Below are 21,603 nucleotides of genomic sequence, written 5' to 3'. Positions count from 1 at the left end.
TAAAAAGGGAGTCTATTTAAAGGCTAGAGTATACAAATGAGTTTTAAGGTGAGACTTAAATGCTTCTACTGAGGTGGCATCTCGAACTGTTACCGGGAGGGCATTCCAGAGTACTGGAAATCAAACCTTTGAGAAGTTGACTTCATTCTAAGAGCAGCTCAAATTACACCGGCTATTTGCTTTTCAATGATTGGACTGAAAGCCAAGACTTCTATTCCATTTTATCCATACATTAAGTTTGATATTTTTTATATAATCTAATCAAACAAAAATAGGAAAAAAAAATATTCAGCAGGTCTTTTTTTGGTCCGTGTCTAAAAATAAATATATTCAACATGTGATGTTGTGTTTTACGAATTTGAAAATACTGCAAGCTTGTCATTTTTACAGAATGTACATTTTTATATTTGAAGATGAATGTGCCTGTGGTGTGTGTGAATGTGAGTGTGAATGTTGTCTGTCTATCTGTGTTGGCCCTGCGATGAGGTGGCGACTTGTCCAGGGTGTACTCCACCTTCTGCCCGAATGCAGCTGAGATAGGCTCCAGCACCCCAGCAACCCCAAAAGGGACAAGCGGTAGAAAATGGATGGATGGATGTGCCTATGGTGTTCTTATTCCAGGTTCATCAATCAATCAATCAATGTTTATTTATATAGCCCCAAATCACAAATGTCTCAAAGGACTGCACAAATCATTACGACTACAACATCCTCGGAAGAACCCACAAAAGGGCAAGGAAAACTCACACCCAGTGGGCAGGGAGAATTCACATCCAGTGGGACGCCAGTGACAATGCTGACTGTGAGAAACCTTGGAGAGGACCTCAGATGTGGGCAACCACCCCCCCCCCTCAACGGGAACCGGAAGCAATGGATGTCGAGCGGGTCTAACATGATACTGTGAAAGTTCAATCCATAGTGGCTCCAAGACAGCAGTGAGAGTCCCGTCCACAGGAAACCATCTCAAGCGGATCAGCAGCGTAGAGATGTCCCCAACCGATACAGGCGAGCGGTCCATCCTGGGTCCCGACGAGCGGTCCATCCTGGGTCTCGACTCTGGACAGTCAGTACTTCATCCATGGTCATCGGACCGGACCCCCTCCACAAGGGAGGGGGGGACATAGGAGAAAGAAAAGAAGCGGCAGATCAACTGGTCTAAAAAGGAGGTCTATTTAAAGGCTAGAGTATACAGATGAGTTTTAAGATGAGACTTAAATGCTTCTACTGAGGTAGCATCTCGAACTGTTACCGGGAGGGCATTCCAGAGTACTGGAGCCCGAATGGAAAACGCTCTATAGCCCGCAGACTTTTTTTGAGCTTTGGGAATCACTAACAAGCCGGAGTCCTTTGAACGCAGATTTCTTGCCGGGACATACGGTACAATACAATCGGCAAGATAGGCTGGAGCTAGACCGTGTAGTATTTTATACGTAAGTAGTAAAACCTTAAAGTCACATCTTAAGTGCACAGGAAGCCAGTGCAGGTGAGCCAGTACAGGTATATATGTATGTATATATGTATATAAAGGTATATACAGTACAGGCGTAATGTGATCAAACTTTCTTGTTCTTGTCAAAAGTCTAGCAGCCGCATTTTGTACCAACTGTAATCTTTTAATGCTAGACATGGGGAGACCCGAAAATAATACGTTACAGTAATCGAGACGAGACGTAACAAACGCATGAATAATGATCTCAGCGTCTTTAGTGGACAGAATGGAGCGAATTTTAGCGATATTACGGAGATGAAAGAAGGCCGTTTTAGTAACGCTTTTAATGTGTGCCTCAAAGGAGAGAGTTGGGTCGAAGATAATACCCAGATGTTTTACCGAGTCACCTTGTTTTATTATTTGGTTGTCAAATGTTAAAGTTGTATTATGAAATAGAGGTCGATGTCTAGCAGGACCGATAATCAGCATTTCCGTTTTTTTGGCGTTAAGTTGCAAAAAATTAGCGGACATCCATTGTTTAATTTCATTAAGACACGCCTCCAGCTGACTACAGTCCGGCGTGTTGGTCAGCTTTAGGGGCATGTAGAGTTGGGTGTCATCAGCATTCGACAGATCACTTAATGTTTGGCCTCTTGTCAAGGTAGTTTTCAGTTCATGCTCATAGACTTGGCATGGACAGATCTACTCTGAGCTCTTGGTGCCAAGGTCTCAACTATTCATCCTGTAACATGAGGAGGAGCATATGCACTAAAATAATGGTTTTGTGCTTTTGTGCTGTAAAAAAAAATATGTCCATTAACAAATGTTATCCATAGAATCGAATCTTTCATAGACCGTATTGAATCGCTTATACGGTGTGTCGAATCTTATCAAATCGTTATGTTTTTTCAAATACATTGTTTTTTAATCGTGTCGTAACACATGCATCTAGATGCGTACGTAATCGGCCATCACGTAGAGATGTAGAACCCTAAAAGAAGGCCATCAAACGCATTTAGAAATTGAGATTAGGGCAGAACTGGGACCTATCTCAGGTCTCCCACTTTTGAAATCTTGCATAAAGTCTTCCCAGAAGTGTTAAGAGATATTAGAAGGGACTTTTTCCCTAGTTCACAATGCAAGGTCCATAAAAAGGCATGTTTGGATGAAGTCTAGTAAAGAAAAATAGCAGAAAATCTTGCAAATCTCGTAGAAAAGCCATGCCTGAATATGGGAAGTTATTGAACTGAACGTTATCTATTCAGGTCTATTCGCAACTAAGGATTTTCTATGAACAAAACCTGTTATTATGAGGTACCAGTCAAGCACATTTAGGACAATGGGGCAAGAAATGACAGAAATAAACGCACATGCTAACGTTAGCCACAATATTAGGGACGGCGCAGTGGAAGAGTGGCCGCGCGCAACCCGAGGGTCACTGGTTCAAATCCCACCTAGAACCAACCTCGTCACGTCCATTGTGTCCTGAGCAAGACACTTCACCCTTGCTCCTGATGGGTGCTGGTTGGCGCCTTGCATGGCAGCTCCCTCCATCAGTGTGTGAATGTGTGTGTGAATGGGTGAATGTGGAAGTAGTGTCAAAGCGCTTTGAGTACCTTGAAGGTAGAAACGCGCTATACAAGTACAACCCATTTATTATACTACAGTCCCGATTTCACAATGCCCTCAGTCTCCTCTTGGATAAAACTAACCCAATTGATTTTTTTTAAGTACCCCATTAGACAGTTCAGTGCTAGACTGCTTCATCCCAAGTGCAGGACTAATAGACTCAAGAACTCCTTTGTCCCACACGCCATTAGACTGTACAACTCCTCTCTGGGACGGGGGGGGGGGGGGTACCAGGATGACAGGGGATGCAAAACAATAACAGTGCAATACGTTTTCATAACATGGTCACTACTGCCTACTTTGTCTTGTTATATTCTTATTTTACTGTTATTTTATTCCCATTGTTGCTTTTTATTTTTTATTCTTATTGTAATATTTCTCTATTTTGTTTCCATTTAAACCCCCATTATTTACTTTTTTTTTTTAAATTGATCTCAACTCTGTACACTGCTGCTGGAATTTTAAGTTTCCTGAAGGAACTCTCCTGAAGGAATCAATAAAGTACTATCTATCTATCTATCTAGACCACGGGCCATTGCTCACTTCAATCAATCAATCAATCAATGTTTATTTATATAGCCCCAAATCACAAATGTCTCAAAGGACTGCACAAATCATTACGACTACAACATCCTCGGAAGAACCCACAAAAGGGCAAGGAAAACTCACACCCAGTGGGCAGGGAGAATTCACATTCAGTGGGACGCCAGTGACAATGCTGACTATGAGAAACCTTGGAGAGGACCTCAGATGTGGGCAACCCCCCCCCTCTAGGGGACCGAAAGCAATGGATGTCGAGCGGGTCCAACATGATACTGTGAAAGTTCAATCCATAGTGGCTCCAAGACAGCAGTGAGAGTCCCGTCCACAGGAAACCATCTCAAGCGGATCAGCAGCGTAGAGATGTCCCCAACCGATACAGGCGAGCGGTCCATCCTGGGTCCCGACGAGCGGTCCATCCTGGGTCTCGACTCTGGACAGTCAGTACTTCATCCATGGTCATCGGACCGGACCCCCTCCACAAGGGAGGGGGGGACATAGGAGAAAGAAAAGAAGCGGCAGATCAACTGGTCTAAAAAGGAGGTCTATTTAAAGGCTAGAGTATACAGATGAGTTTTAAGATGAGACTTAAATGCTTCTACTGAGGTGGCATCGCGAACTGTTACCGGGAGGGCATTCCAGAGTACTGGAGCCCGAACGGAAAACGCTCTATAGCCCGCAGACTTTTTTTGGGCTCTAGGAATCACTAATAAGCCGGAGTCTTTTGAACGCAGATTTCTTGCCGGGACATATGGTACAATACAATCGGCAAGATAGGCTGGAGCTAGACCGTGTAGTATTTTATACGTAAGTAGTAAAACCTTAAAGTCACATCTTAAGTGCACAGGAAGCCAGTGCAGGTGAGCCAGTACAGGTATATATGTATGTATATATGTATATAAAGGTATATACAGTACAGGCGTAATGTGTTCAAACTTTCTTGTTCTTGTCAAAAGTCTAGCAGCCGCATTTTGTACCAACTGTAATCTTTTAATGCTAGACATGGGGAGACCCGAAAATAATACGTTACAGTAGTCGAGGCGAGACGTAACAAACGCATGGATAATGATCTCGGCGTCTTTAGTGGACAGAATGGAGCGAATTTTAGCGATATTACGGAGATGAAAGAAGGCCGTTTTAGTAACGCTTTTAATGTGTGCCTCAAAGGAGAGAGTTGGGTCGAAGATAACACCCAGATTTCTTAACTTCACAGCTTTTTTTTAGTGTACGATTGTTTAAATCAAATGTCTTCCTCCTTACAGGCATACAGTACACAAAACATGGGTGCAAGAGGAAGAGTGACAGCCGCTTGGTCCATCGCAACTTTTGCGAGACCAGCAAGAAGCCCAAACCCATCCGCAAGCGTTGCAACATCCAGGAGTGCAGCCAGCCAACGTAAGTGAGCCCTGGCCGGGCTGTGATAAATGCACATGGAATTGCATCGGACAGAACCAACGAGGAGGTTCTCTTTTCGCTGGACAGGTGGGTGGTGGACGAGTGGAGTGCGTGCAGCAAGACATGCGGGAAGCAGGGCTACCAGACTAGGGTGGTGCAGTGCATGCAGGCGCAGCACAATGGCACCAACCGGCCCGTCCACAGCAAACACTGCGCCGAGGACAGGCCGCAGCCCAGGAGGATCTGTAATCACACGGCATGTCCTGCACAGTGGAGGACTGGGGCATGGTCTCAGGTAAGCCAAAAACGACTACTTCTTGCTATATTGCTATATGTTCATACTGTAGATAAATGCTTACAACTGACTGCTAGAGTGCTGACTGGACCTAGTTTTTGCTGACCAGATACTAGGGGTGGAACGGTACACAAAAATTTCGGTTATGTACGTACCTCGGTTTAGAAGTCACGGTTCGGTTCATTTTCAGTACAGTAAGAAAACAACAAAATGTAAATTTTCGGGTTATTTATTTACCAAATTTGTAAACAATAGCTTTATCCTTTTAATATTGGGAACACTATAATAGTTCTGCCCACGTTAATCCACATTCAACTGCCTCAAGTAGTTGCTTGGATTAAATAAAATGACAAAACTTTTCTTCTACATATAAAAAGTGCAAAATTAAACAGTTTCATGTCAACTAATCATGCTTAATTTATTACGGCATTTGGGAAGCCTTTAGTTGATATTTATTATGTAAATGTTATATTTTTATCAACATGTGATAGCAGGGACCCTGCCATTCAAAACTAGGCTGCCAAAATACTAATGATTAATGTAATTCTAGCTGAAAAAAATAGTACAATAGCAATAGGAGAGACTATTCATCCCTGAACACCATGGAGTTCATGTAGGCTTAATGATGCAGTTACATTGCTATATCAACTATCACAGACAGAAACTCTTCATTTAACATAATGTCCTTTTTTGCTGGTTCAACACAGCTCAATCAACACTGTACGTAACACACACACACACACCGCACATTAGCAAACACACACAATGCAAAATGAGCTAACGTTACGCTAAAAGCTAATTAGCCTTCACCTCAAGCCGGGTCTGCGAGTGTTCTGAGCTGCAGTTTAAGTTTCTAGAAGGTCAACGGGCTCATAGTGATGTTAGTAGTAGTTGACTAGGGGGGTGTTTATTATCATTTGGGTAGAGTACGCTGCCTGATTCTCACCTGCTAAACACCAATCTGCTCGACGCTGAAAAGCTGACTCCATGCGCTCTGAATACGCACTGCTGATTGGCTGTTTCCGCTATATATGTAACCAATTAGATGGTTGTGTGGGTGGGACAATGCTGGGTGCTGTGTAGGAGACAGAGGCAGAAAGCAGAGCAGCTTATTAAGACTTTAGCTTAGGCGGCTACTTCATATGTTCGTGTGGAAACGCGTTCGGTACACCACCGCACCGAACCGAAACAGTTCAATACAAATACACGTACCGTTACACCCCCACCAGATACTCTTCCATCCTGGATGGGTAAAAAGCTGTTGAACTGAACAGTCACTACCTACTCATATTGGATTTTTTTTAATTGGGGGAAAAAAACATATACCACGAGGTACTATAATAAATTGGCTAAATATGTTTTTTATTTTTGGGTAAACATTTCTTGTTATAAATGCTGACCGCTCGAGTGCGGACTAGAAACTTCTCCCAGATGAGTTAGAAGCTGTTTAAATAGACACATTTTTATTTTCAAAACCAGGTTCTACTAACTAAGTACTTTAAAATGTGTTTTAAAAAATGAATGTTGGATTACTGTCTGCTAGTCTGTGAAGCACTTTGAGTCTGCCTTGTCTATGAAAAGTGCTACACAAATAAAGCTGCCTTGCCTTGCCTAGAGTGTTAAATAGAAAACTTTTACAGTACCAACTTATAATGGACCCCAGGAAGAATAGTCTCCACTGCGGTGTGGACTAATGGGGATCCTGAAAAAACTAAACTAAACTAAACCTTTCAACCGACAAAAACATCAAGTGCCACATAAAAGCTACATTATAGTTAGAGCACTGACTGCTTTATGAAAAAGTTCTACAGATGTCCACTCCAGTCCCTTTGTGCCTGACGCTTTATACGTCATCCATTTGTCTCTCAATTCATCCGACTTCCATTAACATCTATTTTCATGTGATGTGATAGTGCTCGGTCTCCTGTGGGGAGGGCATCCAGCAACGGCAGGTGGTGTGCAAAACCAGCAACAACACAGCAGGCGACTGTGAGGGCGACAAGCCGGAGACGGTCCTCATTTGCCAGATTAGCCCTTGTCCAGGTAATTGACGGAGGCACACTGAGCCTAAATGGCAATGCACGACTCTACTTACTTTTTCATATTTCCTGTACCCCATGAAGCAGGGACCATATTAGAGTTGATTTGTTTCAGAGAGAACGTTTTCAGAGCTAATTATGATTCAACTGATGGGGAGGAAATGATTTGAGCTGTAATGATATATGAAACATCCGTCGGTGTTGTTTACGCGGGCCAAATGTGTCCAGCCGTCCTACTTTGTCCACATGGGACTCTGTAAGCTTCTCTTCTTGAAGGGCTGCACGCAAAAAGGTGGACATTTGCCTAAACATACACTTCTACTGCGTTGGACTGACTCGAAAATCCTCACTCAGCTTTACCGAAATGTAGCTTGTTTAGCCGAATCACCGAGAAATTTGAGATATCTTTACTGTTCACGTCTTAGCTTTGATTTACCGTATTTTACGGATTGATTGATACTTTTATTAGTATATTGCACAGTTCAGTACATATTCCGTACAATTGACTACTAAATGGTAACACCCCAATAAGTTTTTCAACTTGTTTAAGTCGGGGTCCACGTTAATCAGTTCATGGTTAATAAGGGCGCATTTAAACATCTTTCATTTTCTCCAAAATCGACGGTGCACCTTATAAACCCGGTGTGCCTAATCTATGTTGGACTCCATGCTGGGCAAGCCGAGGGAGATCTTTCGCATGGAAGCGGATCGCGGCCGACGCGAAGACCGCCTGAACGCCTCGCTCAGCTTCACGTCAGCCACCTGGGCCGCCCTCTCCGACGGGGCCGGCAGACTCTACCTGCTTCGTAGCAGCAAGCGGGGGGAGAGCACCCACTGCAAGTGGGAGGTGGGTGCACACCTACTTACCACAGGGGTGTCCAAACCACCGTCTTCAATTTGGCCCATAAATCGTCATGAGTTCTAATTTGCTCTTTTGTCGTCATCTAGTGGACAACGTGAGTATTTCAGGTCAGGGACATTTATTTATTTCAGCATTTACTTATATGACCCCATGCAGTCAACCTTCCCTAGTCATGGTGCAAAAAAAAATGCAACCAAGACAGAACAAAAGAAAAAGATTTTTGATTTTTTTTTCCAGAATCGTTAAAAATAATAATAGCGATTTATTCTAAAAGCGTACTTTTTTTGACACCCCTGCCAAATAGGTCAATAATTCATAACAATAATATTAGTTAATGAGCAGTGACTGTTTTTAAAAATAATTCCCACCAAAATGATTTGGCATCCAAAAGGGCCCCACAAAATAAGTTATACGATTTTTCAATTAAAATATTTTTTTTACTTTCAACAAGTCTGTTGATTATAACTTTTTATTATTTTTTCTTATTTTTTTTATTTGTTTGTTTCTGATGTTTTTGTCAAAGATTTTTTTTTTAAATATGGCAACCACATGAAATATGAATTGTTTTCCCTAAAAAATTTCCAAGTGGAATATTTCATGTAAAATAATTGGAGCCTCAACTCAGTCAATAATTCATAACAACATTGATTTCAATTCATTTATATTTTTGGAGCCAAAATAAACAATCCTACTAAAATTAATTGAGGATCCAAAAGGGCCCAACTCATAAATGTGTTAAAAATAAGTGATATTTTTTATTTTGTTTTACTTTTAACAATTGAGGCCGTTTTGGATGCCTAAGAATTTTTTAATATATTTTTTAATATATATATTTTTTTATCCTTAATTTTTCCAAAAATATATTAAGTCAAAATCAATTGTGTTGACGTATTTAAGGCTGCAGTTACTTCACATCAAATATTCCATTTCGAAATATTTTTTTTAGATAAAATAAGGCATATTTTGTGTTTTTGCCATAAAAAAAAAAGGGCTTTCTTTGATATATACACTTTTTTTACTCTATAGCGACAGAGCTAAAGTTTATTTACAGTTTTAAGTGTAGAATACTAATAATGAAACAATGTATTTGTATGACTTTTTAAAACAAACATTTAGACTGACACGGAGTCCGTGAGATTAAACCTAAGGGTTGAAAAAAATCTTTATATGGGACGGCGTGGTGCAGTGGAAGAGTTGCCGTGCGCAACCCGAGGGTCCCTAGTTCAATCCCCACCTAGTACCAACCTCGTCACCAACCTTCACCCTTGCTCCTGATGGGTGCTGGTTAGCGCCTTGCATGGCAGCTCCCTCCATCAGTGTGTGAATGGGTAAATGTGGAAGTAGTGTCAAAGCGCTTTGAGTACCTTGAAGGTAGAAAAGCGCTATACAAGTACAACCCATTTATTTATTTATTATGGTTGTGCTTACGAAGCTTGAAGCGATTATATTTTGTGAATGGTGTAATGTCATGTGTGACCAGTAGATGGCAGTCACACACAGAATACGGTCTGAAAATGTGTGGACTTCAGGTTAACTGACGCCTGTTCAATAAATGACGCTAGCAAGTACTCGTAACCAAGCGACACCAAAACGTTGATGTTTCATTGAGAAAATAGAACATTACTCACAACGCTCAAAAATCTGTCAACATTTTTTAGTACTGCTTTGGTAAGCTAAAAAGACACCCTACTGGCGCAGTGGGAGAGTGGCCGTGCGCAACCCGAGGGTCCCTGGTTCAAATCCCACCTAGTACCAACCTCGTCACGTCCGTTGTGTCCTGAGCAAGACACTTCACCCTTGCTCCTGATGGGTGCTGGTTGGCGCCTTGCATGGCAGCTCCCTCCATCAGTGTGTGTGAATGGGTAAATGTGGAAGTAGTGTCAAAGCGCTTTGAGTACCTTGAAGGTAGAAAAGCGCTATACAAGTACAACCCATTTATCATTTATTTATATACAATTTTAGTTGATAAGTTTAGTGGGAAAACTTGGCGGCCATCAAGCAAAACATGTTGGACTTTGCAACAAATTTTTTGCAAGTCATTGACATACTTGCCAACCTTGAGACCTCCGATTTTGGGAGGTGGGGGGCGTGTTTGGGGGCGGGGCGTGGTTAAGAGGGGAGGAGTATATTTACAGCTATCCATCCATCCATTTACTACCACTTATTCCCTTTGGGGTCGCGGGGGGCGCTGGTGCCTATCTCAGCTACAATCGGGCGGAAGGCGGGGTACACCCTGGACAATTTGCCACCTCATCACAGTATGTGTACAAATCTTTATTTATATTTGAATCACTTGTTTATTTTTCAACAAGTTTTTAGTTATTTTTATATCTTTTTTTCCAAATAGTTCAAGAAAGACCACTACAAATGAGCATTATTTTGCACTGTTATACAATTTAATAAATCAGAAACTGATGACATAGTGCTGTATTTTACTTCATCTTTTTTTTCAACCATTAGGGGTACTTGAATTTAAAAAATGTTCACAGGGGGTACATCTCTGAAAACAGGTTGAGAACCACTGCTCTAAAAGCCGTAGATTTTATTGTCACTTATGCATGTACAATAGATGGCAGTATTGTCCTGTTGAGGAGTGTCACAACATTGCTGTTTACGGCAGACGAACTGCTTTACGGTAGACAAAAACGTGACTGCTGTTGTTGTGTGTTGTTACCGCGCTGGGAGGACGTTAATGAAACTGCCTAACAATAAACCCACATAAGAAACCAAGAACTCGCTCTCGATCATTCTACAGTTATAACCTCATTGGGCAGACACGTTGTTTTTATTGTGGGAAAGCGGACGTGAAAACATGATATCCTCACTCAGGTCCGCATGGAGCTGGAGGGGGCGTGCCCCCCAGCTCCGCCTGAATTTCGGGAGATTTTTGGGTGAAAATTTGTCCCGGGAGGTTTTCGGGAGAGGCGCTGAATTTCGAGAGTCTCCCGGAAAATCTGGGAGGGTTGGCAAGTATGGTCATTAATGATTTTAATTATGATTATACAATTTTGACGATATCTCTACTACAGAATGATACCAGTCAAAGGTTAGCGGACACCTTGTCGTTGAAAAGCCCTGAAAAGCATGTCCAAACTTTTGAACGCTGCTTCTCAGAACTATATAATTATTAGAGATGTCCGATAATGGCTTTTTTGCCGATATTCCGATATTGTCCAACTCTTAATTACTGATTCCGATATCAATTGACACCGATATATACAGTCGTGGAATTAATACATTATTGTGCCTAATTTTGTTGTTAAGCCCCGCTGGTTGCATTAATCAATCAATCAATCAATTTTTATTTATATAGCCCCAAATCACAAATGTCTCAAAGGACTGCACAAATCATTACGACTACAACATCCTCGGAAGAACCCACAAAAGGGCAAGGAAAACTCACACCCAGTGGGCAGGGAGAATTCACATCCAGTGGGACGCCAGTGACAATGCTGACTATGAGAAACCTTGGAGAGGACCTCAGATGTGGGCAACCCCCCCCCCTCTAGGGGACCGAAAGCAATGGATGTCGAGCGGGTCTAACATGATACTGTGAAAGTTCAATCCATAGTGGCTCCAAGACAGCAGCGAGAGTCCCGTCCACAGGAAACCATCTCAAGCGGATCAGCAGCGTAGAGATGTCCCCAACCGATACAGGCGAGCGGTCCATCCTGGGTCCCGACGAGCGGTCCATCCTGGGTCTCGACTCTGGACAGCCAGTACTTCATCCATGGTTATGACTGGACCCCCTCCACAAGGGAGGGGGGGACATAGGAGAAAGAAAAGAAGCGGCAGATCAACTGGTCTAAAAAGGAGGTCTATTTAAAGGCTAGAGTATACAAATGAGTTTTAAGGTGAGACTTAAATGCTTCTACTGAGGTGGCATCTCGAACTTTTACCGGGAGGGCATTCCAAAGTACTGGAACCCGAACGGAAAACGCTCTATAGCCCGCAGACTTTTTTTTGGCTCTAGGAATCACTAATAAGCCGGAGTCTTTTGAACGCAGATTTCTTGCCGGGACATATGGTACAATACAATCGGCAAGATAGGCTGGAGCTAGACCGTGTAGTATTTTATACGTAAGTAGTAAAACCTTAAAGTCACATCTTAAGTGCACAGGAAGCCAGTGGAGGTGAGCCAGTACAGGTATATATGTATGTATATATGTATATAAAGGTATATACAGTACAGGTATATATGTATGTATATATGTATATAAAGGTATATACAGTACAGGCGTAATATGATCAAACTTTCTTGTTCTTGTCAAAAGTCTAGCAGCCGCATTTTGTACCAACTGTAATCTTTTAATGCTAGACATGGGGAGACCCGAAAATAATACGTTACAGTAATCGAGACGAGACGTAACAAACGCATGGATAATGATCTCGGCGTCTTTAGTGGACAAAATGTAGCGAATTTTAGCGATATTACGGAGATGAAAGAAGGCCGTTTTAGTAAACAATCTAACTTTACCATGAATTGATTAATGTGGACAACGACTTAAACAAGTTGAAAAATCTATTGGGGTGTTACCATTTGGTGGTCAATTGTACGGAATATGTACTGTACTGTGCAATCTACTTATACAAGTTTCAATCAATCAATCAAAAACAAAGTTTTCCAAAATAAGAGAACAACTTCAACTCCAGTTATGGAAAAAAGTGCCAACATGGCACTGCCATATTTATTATTGAAGTTACAAAGTGCTTTTTTTTATTTTTAACATGCCTCAAAATAGCAGCTTGGAATTTGGGACATGCTCTCCCTGAGCTAATCTTAATACCAACTACAACTATGGGAAATACTATACTTTGACTTTCACAAAGTGCATAATATTTCTTTTTTTTTTAAACATGCCTCAAAACAACAGCTACAAAAACAATGAAGGGTTGAGGGGGCGGGGGTTAGTGCTGCAAGGGGGTCTGGTTATTTGTTCTGTTGTGTTTAAGTTGTGTTACAGTGCGGATATTCTCCTGAAATGTGTTTGTCATTCTTGTTTGGTGTGGGTTCACAGTGTGACGCATATTGTAACATTGTTAAAGTTGTTTATACGGCCACCCTCAGTGTAACCTGTATGGCTGTTGATCAAATATGCTTTGCATTCACTCATGTGTGTGTAAAACCCGCATATACCTGTACACTGTTTCTATGGAGGAAAAGCGGACGTGATGACTGGTTGTAGAGGACGCTTAAGGCAGTCCCTTTAAGGCACACCCCCAATATTGTAGTCCGGGTGGAAATCAGGAGAATGGTTGCCCCGCAAAATTGTCGGGAGGGGCACTGAAATTCGGGAGTCTCCCGGGAAAATCGGGAAGTTGAAACTGATACCGATAATTTCCGATATTGCATTTTAAAACAATTATTGACATGCCGATATTATCGGACATCTCTAATATTTATTATAGATCAGTGATCCTCAAACCGTGGTACATGTACCACTGGTTATACGCGGGCTACATCTTGTGGTATGACCAAAAAAAAACCACTTGAAGTATAGTGTTTTATTTTCCTATAGTCTAATACAGTGTTACTGTTCAAACTATGTAATGTTACGGTAGCCAAAAATATTAAATATATTTGTTCATTAAAACCTGTGTGCTGTGTTTAAACGAATACTTATGGCTACTATGTTACTGTGTTTTAATGTTGGTCATCATAGGGGGTACTTGGAGAGCCGAGTGTTTTTCTGAGGTGGTACTTGGTGAAAAAAGTTAAGAAAAAACACTGTTTTATATTGTTTATGAGGCCATGAATGCGTCATTTCTGGTGATTGCATAATGGTATGAAGGTAGGGAAAAGGGAGCATAGGACTACCGTATTTTTCGGACTACAAGTCGCAGTTTTTTTCATAGTTTGGCCAGGGGTGCGACTTATACTCAGGAGCGACTTATGTGTAAAATTATTAACACATTACTGTAAAATATCAAATAATATTACTTAGCTCATTCACATAATCAATCAATCAATCAATGTTTATTTGTATAGCCCTAAATCACAAATGTCTCAAAGGGCTGTACCAAACCACTACGACTACGACATCCTCGGAAGAACCCACATAAGGGCAGGGAGAACTCACATCCAGTGGGACGCCAGTGACAATGCTGACTATGAGAAACCTTGGAGAGGACCTCAAATGTGGGCAACCCCCCCCCCCCCTTTAGCGGGTCTAACATGATACTGTGAAAGTTCAATCCATAGTGGCTCCAACACAGCCGCAAGAGTTCAGTTCAAAGCGGATCCAAGACAGCAGCGAGAGTCCCATCCACAGGAAACCATCCCGAGCGGAGGCGGATCAGCAGCGTAGAGATGTCCCCAACCGATACACAGGCGAGCGGTCCATCCTGGGTCTCGACTCTGGACAGCCAGTACTTCATCCATGGTCATCGGACCGGACCCCCTCCACAATGGAGGAGGGGACATAGGAGAAAGAAAAGAAGCGGCAGATCAACTGGTCTAAAAAGGAGGTCTATTTAAAGGCTAGAGTATACAAATGAGTTTTAAGGTGAGGCTTAAATGCTTCTACTGAGGTAGCATCTCAGTAGAAGGGGACGTATAAGATTTCATGGGATTTAGGGATTAGGGGTGACTGATTGTTTGGTTATAACGTATAGCATGTTCTATATGTTATAGTTATTTGAACGACTCTTACCAGGCACCTTCTTAGTTGGTTATTTAACGTACACTTATTCAGCCTCTTGTTCACTATTCTTTATTTATTTTAAATTGCCTTTCAAATGTCTATTCTTGGTGTTGGGTTTTATCAAATAAATTTCCCCCAAAAATGCGACTTATACTCCAGTGCGACGTATATATGTTTTTTTCCTTCTTTATTATGCATTTTCGGCAGGTGCGACTTATACTCCGAAAATGCGGTAAATGATCTTTTTAAATTAATAAAATCGCGATTCGGATGTAAATCAATTTTCATCCTTAATGATTACATCCCAAAAAAGAAACATCTCAGAAGTTGATAAAGAGTTTAATTCTGCACGGACAAATTAATTTGCCTGTGGAATTAAAACAAAAGATTAACACATCTAAAAGTTTGGTTTAGATTATAGATGTCCGATATCTCGATAATAAGGAGATTATTCTTCAACTGATCGGCTGACAAGATGCCGAGCGCAGCCTTCTTTACTGCAGCTGTGTTTACAATCTAAAGATTGTACTCACAACAAAGATTCCTTCAAAAAAGATGCACGCTCAGATGCTCAAGACATGCAACTCAAAATATGTTTATTTTGATGTAACGTTGATGATTATGGCTTACAGTTTATGAAAACCTCAAATTGAAAACTTCGGAACATTTGGGGTTTTCAAAAACTGTAAGCCATGATCATCAAAATTAAGAGGGAAAAGATGGCTGGACATATCTCACTTTGCATATGTTCAATCAATCAATCAATCAATGTTTATTTATATAGCCCCAAATCACAAATGTCTCAAAGGACTGCACAAATCATTACGACTACAACATCCTCGGAAGAACCCACAAAAGGGCAAGGAAAACTCACACCCAGTGGGCAGGGAGAATTCACATCCAGTGGGACGCCAGTGACAATGCTGACTATGAGAAACCTTGGAGAGGACCTCAGATGTGGGCAACCCCCCCGCTCTAGGGGACCGAAAGCAATGGATGTCGAGCGGGTCTAACATGATACTGTGAAAGTTCAATCCATAATGGATCCAACACAGTCGCGAGAGTCCAGTCCAAAGCGGATCCAACACAGCAGCGAGAGTCCCGTTCACAGCGGAGCCAGCAGGAAACCATCCCAAGCGGAGGCGGATCAGCAGCGCAGAGATGTCCCCAGCCGATACACAGGCAAGCAGTACATGGCCACCGGATCGGACCGGACCCCCTCCACAAGGGAGAGTGGGACATAGAAGAAAAAGAAAAGAAACGGCAGATCAACTGGTCTAAAAAGGGAGTCTATTTAAAGGCTAGAGTATACAAATGAGTTTTAAGGTGAGACTTAAATGCTTCTACTGAGGTGGCATCTCGAACTGTTACCGGGAGGGCATTCCAGAGTACTGGAGCCCGAACGGAAAACGCTCTATAGCCCGCAGACTTTTTTTGGGCTCTAGGAATCACTAATAAGCCGGAGTCTTTTGAACGCAGATTTGAGTTCATATCACATATTAGTTTCACATTTCAAGTTGAATTGCTGACATGAATAAACTCTTGCACAATATTTTCCTTTTTTTGGTTTCATTTGTAAATTATACTATTTATATAATATAATATTTGCGTCCCCTTGTTTCTATTATTACATTTTCACTTTTTTAAATGTTTTTTTTATTGTTTACAAACTCAGAAAGTAAGGCTATGGATACAGGAAGCCATCGAGGGCAAAACCCAAGCGATTTAAATGGGATCCAGTATTATGTTTTGCTTTTGTTTAGTTATTGTGCACTTTTTGGTAAATAAAAATAGTATGTAATAGAGTTTTACGGTATACCAGTACTAGTATAGTACCGCAATACTAATGAATCGTATTCTGTACTATTTCGCCTCTAAAAATTACAGGTCCGAACAACAGAAGAATGAGTGATTATTACATTTTAACAGAAGTGTAGATAGGACATGTTAAAAGAAAAAGTAAGCAGATATAAACAGTAAATGAACAGGTAGATTCATAATTCATTTTCTTCCACTTGTCCTGAATAATTTTGACAAAATAACAGAATAAAAAAAAGACACAATATGTTACTGGATATGTCAGCAGCTAAATTAGGAGCCTTTGTTTGCTTTGTTACTACTAAAAGACAAGTTTTCTTGTATGTTCACTATTTTATTTAAGAACAAACTTGCCGTAAAAAACATATGTTTAATGTATCGTAAGATATTTTGTTAAAATAAAGCCAATATTGCGTTTTTTTATGGTCCCCTTTTTTTTAGAAAAGTATCGAAAAGTATCAAAATACAATTTGGTACCGGTACCAAAATATTGGACAACCCTAGTATGTAGTATTCGAGGGGGTCTTAACAGTTTTGAGTTTGGGGACCACTCAAATATCATCACTGAATTAATCAATCAATCAATCAATGTTTACTTATATAGCCCTAAATCACTAGTGTCTCAAAGGGCTGCACAAACCACTACGACATCCTCGGTAGGCCCACATAAGGGCAAGGAAAACTCACACCCAGTGGGACGTCGGTGACAATGATGACTCTGAGAACCTTGGAGAGGAGGAAAGCAATGGATGTCGAGCGGGTCTAACATGATACTGTGAAAGTTCAATCCATAATGGATCCAACACAGTCGCGAGAGTCCAGTCCAAAGCGGATCCAACACAGCAGCGAGAGTCCCGTTCATAGCGGAGCCAGCAGGAAACCATCCCAAGCGGAGGCGGATCAGCAGCGCAGAGATGTCCCCAGCCGATACACAGGCAAACAGTACATGGCCACCGGATCGGACCGGACCCCTCCACAAGGGAGAGTGGGACATAGAAGAAAAAGAAAAGAAACGGCAGATCAACTGGTCTAAAAAGGGAGTCTATTTAAAGGCTAGAGTATACAAATGAGTTTTAAAGTGCGACTTAAATGCTTCCAATAATCTTACTTTTGATTTTAGTCATATTCAATACACAGTGGCTTAATTCAGGCTGATTAAAAAAATGTGTACTATCCAATTATACTGCATAAGAAGGAACACATAAATAACTGATGAAAAATAAATGTACATACAATTATTTTGTACTAAAATAAATCAACTAAATACATAATGCATATGTTTCTTGACTAAACTGACAATAAATTGAAGTGCAAAAGAAAATACAGCTTCACCACTTTAGTCTTCATTTTTGCGCTTAAAGTGGCTGTTTGCCACTTCCTTACAAACAAACAAAAATAACACGAACACCATCGGCAAGTACAAGTTTTAGTGGTTTAACAGAACACATTTGTTTGACAACTGTCACAATTACAAAGTTTATGTAACACATTTTTTTCACCGGCTCGAATAAAATAATTGGTGTTTAAGGACGGTCACTCACCCAGTCTCGTCCACACGCACATGCAGGGAGCGCGTGCACACATACAAAAGCAGTCCAAGAGAAGTAATGAACAATTTGCAGTCATGTTGTTGACAAGTTGGAACCTCTCGAAAGAGGTTCCTCAGCCTCTGAAGCAGAAGCTCCAGGTTCTGTAACAGCTTCTTCCCTCAGGCCGTCAGACTCTTGAACGCATCAAAATAATTCCCTCAATTCCCCCCAAAAATAGATTAAATCGCTGGAATATAAAGACAATATAACATACATCCATAAACGTGGAAGCATATGAAAAAGTGCAAAATATTTATCTGTACATTAAGCTATTTATTTATATCTGAACTTTATTACTCCTTTATCCTGCGTATCAACGTTGAAACATACTTTTTGACAATGTTTTTTTTTTCAAAGTTAGGTTGTGACGTTGATTTGACTGCGGACATTTGGTTTTTTCCCAACCAGCAACGTGGATCCAACGTTAGACATAACTTATAATTTACAAATAATTTTGCAAGGTTGTTTCAAAGTCAGTTTTAAAGGACATGTATGTATAATCAACGTTGTATCAATGTCCTGGGATACTACTACCCGACTCCTACTCTACGATCTGACTATATTTGTAGAGATAACACCGCACCCGTATTGGTTTACTGTGTTCACACCAGACTAAATGAACAGGACCAGATTTAAAAAGGGAGGTAAGCAATGATTTTACAGACCTTTGATTCCTCAGGCATCATAAAGCGACATCAGCGTGTAAAGGATATCACCGCATGGGCCCAGGACCACTTCAGAAAACCAGTGTTAGTAACTACAGTCTGTGCTATATCTGTAAGTGCAAGTTAAAACTCTACTATGCAAAGAAAAGCCATTTATCAACAACACCCAGAAACACCGCCAGCTTTGCTCGGCCCGAGCTCATCTAAGATGGACTGATGCAAAGTGTAAAAGTGTTCTGCGGTCTGACGAGTCCACATTTCAAATTGTTTTTGGAAACTGTGGGAATCGTGTCCTCCGGATCAAAGAGGAAATGAACCATCTGAATTGTTATAGGCGCAAAGTTGAAAAGCCAGCATGTGTGATGGTATGGGGGTGTATTAGTGCCCAAGGCATGGGTAACTTACACATCTGTGAAGGCACCATTTATGTTGAAAGGTACATACAGGTTTTGGAGCAACATTATCATGGACGCTCCTGCTTATTTTAGCAACACAATGCCAAGCCACGTGTTACAACAGCGTGGCTTCATAGTAAAAAAGTGCATGTATTTCCGTTCGGGCTCCAGTACTCTGGAATGCCCTCCCGGTAACAGTTCGAGATGCCACCTCAGTAGAAGCATTTAAGTCTCACCTTAAAACTCATTTGTATACTCTAGCCTTTAAATAGACTCCCTTTTTAGACCAGTTGATCTGCCGTTTCTTTTCTTTTTCTTCTATGTCCCACTCTCCCCTGTGGAGGGGGTCCGGTCCGATCCGGTGGCCATGTACTGCTCGCCTGTGTATCGGCTGGGGACATCTCTGCGCTGCTGGTCCGCCTCCGCTTGGGATGGTTTCCTGCTGGCTCCGCTGTGAACGGGACTCTCGCTGCTGTGTCTTGGATCCTCTTTGGACTGGACTCTCGCGACTGTGTTGGATCCATTGTGGATTGAACTTTCACAGTATCATGTTAGATCCGCTCGACATCCATTGCTTTCCTCCTCTCCAAGGTTCTCATAGTCATCATTGTCACCGACGTCCCACTGGGTGTGAGTTTTCCTTGCCCTTATGTGGGCCTACCGAGGATGTCGTGGTGGTTTGTGCAGCCCTTTGAGACACTAGTGATTTAGGGCTATATAAGTAAACATTGATTGATTGATTGATGTATGAGACTGGCCTGCCTGTAGTCCAGACCTGTCTCCCATTGAAAATGTGTGGCGCAATATGAAGCTTAAAATACCCCAACTTAAGCTGTATGTCAACGAGAATGGGAAAGAATTCCACCTGAAAGGCTTCAAAAATTGCTCTCCTCTGTTCCCAAACGTTTACTGAGTTTTGTTAATAGGAAAGGCCATGTAACACAGTGGTAAAAAGACAGCCATTAAATTCTAAGTGAATGATTATTTGGAAAAAAGAAAACAAGTTTCTCACTTCAAACATTAAGTATGTTGTCTTTGCAGTCTATTCAATTGAATATAAGTTGAAAATGATTTGTAAGTCATTGTATTCTGTTTTTATTTACCATCTTTACTGGTTTTGGGTTTTGAAGTTTGTGAGCCCCTTTTGAGCTCGTTTTGCACAGTTAAGACCAACATTTGTCGTCTGTTTCCCCAGGACTAGCATTGCCCCCTCTCAGCATGGACAACTCCACCTTCAAAGACGAAGCCTTGCATCAAAGAGCTCCTAACAACCCTGTCATTAAAGTCACCTCAAGTAAGCCTTGCCAGAAAAATCAATCTTTCTTATTTACCGTAGAAACTTTGTTTTTAATCATATTCCCTCTATTGTCCTCCTCCGGGTCATCCTAGACGAGGCTTGCCAGGGAGATAAATCGATTTTCTGTCAAATGGAGGTCCTGGCTCGCTATTGTTCCATCCCTGGATATAATAAGCTTTGCTGTGAATCTTGCAACAAAAACCTCACCAGTCCACTTTCCACCTCAGAGGAACCTCAGACGTCCACGTCTTCCCACCCGGCTGCCCACCAGTCCCCTCTACCTACCGCCACCCGGAATCCACTGCAAACCACTAAAAGCGCCAGCCGACGGACGCGCTCCACCACCACCACCCCCCCCGCCGCGGCGTTGACCACCGTCACCCCGACCACCACAGGCGGCAGCGACCCGGTGCCTCTCCTACCTCCAGCGCCACCGACAGCCTCCAAGGAGCGCAGGCCCAACAGCACTTTAGGCCCGCTAGCCGCAAAGTCAAAAAGGGACCGCTTAGGATCCGAGAGGGACTCCTCCGCCCGCGGGGCCGCGTAGCATCACCTCACTTTTTGTCCTCCAGCGAACTTTGAGCAGACGGGCGATTACCTCATCCAACCTCCGAAAAAGCGAGGGCCAAGCGCTGTCGTCGGCGCTTCAGAGACGATACAAACGCAAAGGTGCTGTAAACTCGAAGAGCAAAAATAATGTGACGACCGTATTGCTTCCTCCGTGTTTGTTTCTGTGGACAGTTGTTGCTGTTTTTCCTCCGCAAGTGCATCAGAACTACTAGTGACCTCGCGTGGCGAACAGGCGGGAGAGGCGTTAGCAGTGTCGACTGTGGAAGGCTAGTCTATGCCACTCAGGTAACTTATGGACCTTTCATGTCAAATATCTCCATTTTCAAAAATCTTTGGTGGACCCAGCTAGTAAGGCTAAAGCTTATAGTTATTCCAAAATATTTGTGCACTTCAAAGATCTCAGAAACTTCATGGAAATGCAGAAAAAATGGATTAA

At 41.9% G+C, this 21,603-nt stretch overlaps 1 protein-coding gene across 3 annotated transcripts in view; it reads left to right on the top strand.

Annotated features, from left to right (window-relative positions):
• The window catches only part of LOC133558409 (A disintegrin and metalloproteinase with thrombospondin motifs 14), a 136,654-nt gene that overhangs the window by 113,828 nt on the left and 1,223 nt on the right, over nucleotides 1-21,603 (top strand). For all 3 annotated transcript variants that reach the window (XM_061909778.1, XM_061909777.1, XM_061909779.1), the window contains 5 exons: nucleotides 4,861-4,993; nucleotides 5,081-5,288; nucleotides 7,202-7,331; nucleotides 20,496-20,594; nucleotides 20,690-21,603. The exon at nucleotides 20,690-21,603 is cut by the window's right edge and continues 1,223 nt beyond it. In XM_061909778.1, coding sequence (XP_061765762.1) covers nucleotides 4,861-4,993; nucleotides 5,081-5,288; nucleotides 7,202-7,331; nucleotides 20,496-20,594; nucleotides 20,690-21,144 — 1,025 coding nt within the window. In that variant the 3' untranslated portion in view covers nucleotides 21,145-21,603. The remainder of the gene's footprint in view (nucleotides 1-4,860; nucleotides 4,994-5,080; nucleotides 5,289-7,201; nucleotides 7,332-20,495; nucleotides 20,595-20,689) is intronic.

This window comes from Nerophis ophidion, linkage group LG08, assembly GCF_033978795.1.
Source record: "Nerophis ophidion isolate RoL-2023_Sa linkage group LG08, RoL_Noph_v1.0, whole genome shotgun sequence".
In the NCBI taxonomy this organism is placed as follows: Eukaryota; Metazoa; Chordata; class Actinopteri; order Syngnathiformes; family Syngnathidae; genus Nerophis; species Nerophis ophidion.
The sequence above is the reverse complement of the archived record's forward strand: the minus strand, read 5'-3'. Positions and strand labels throughout refer to the sequence as shown.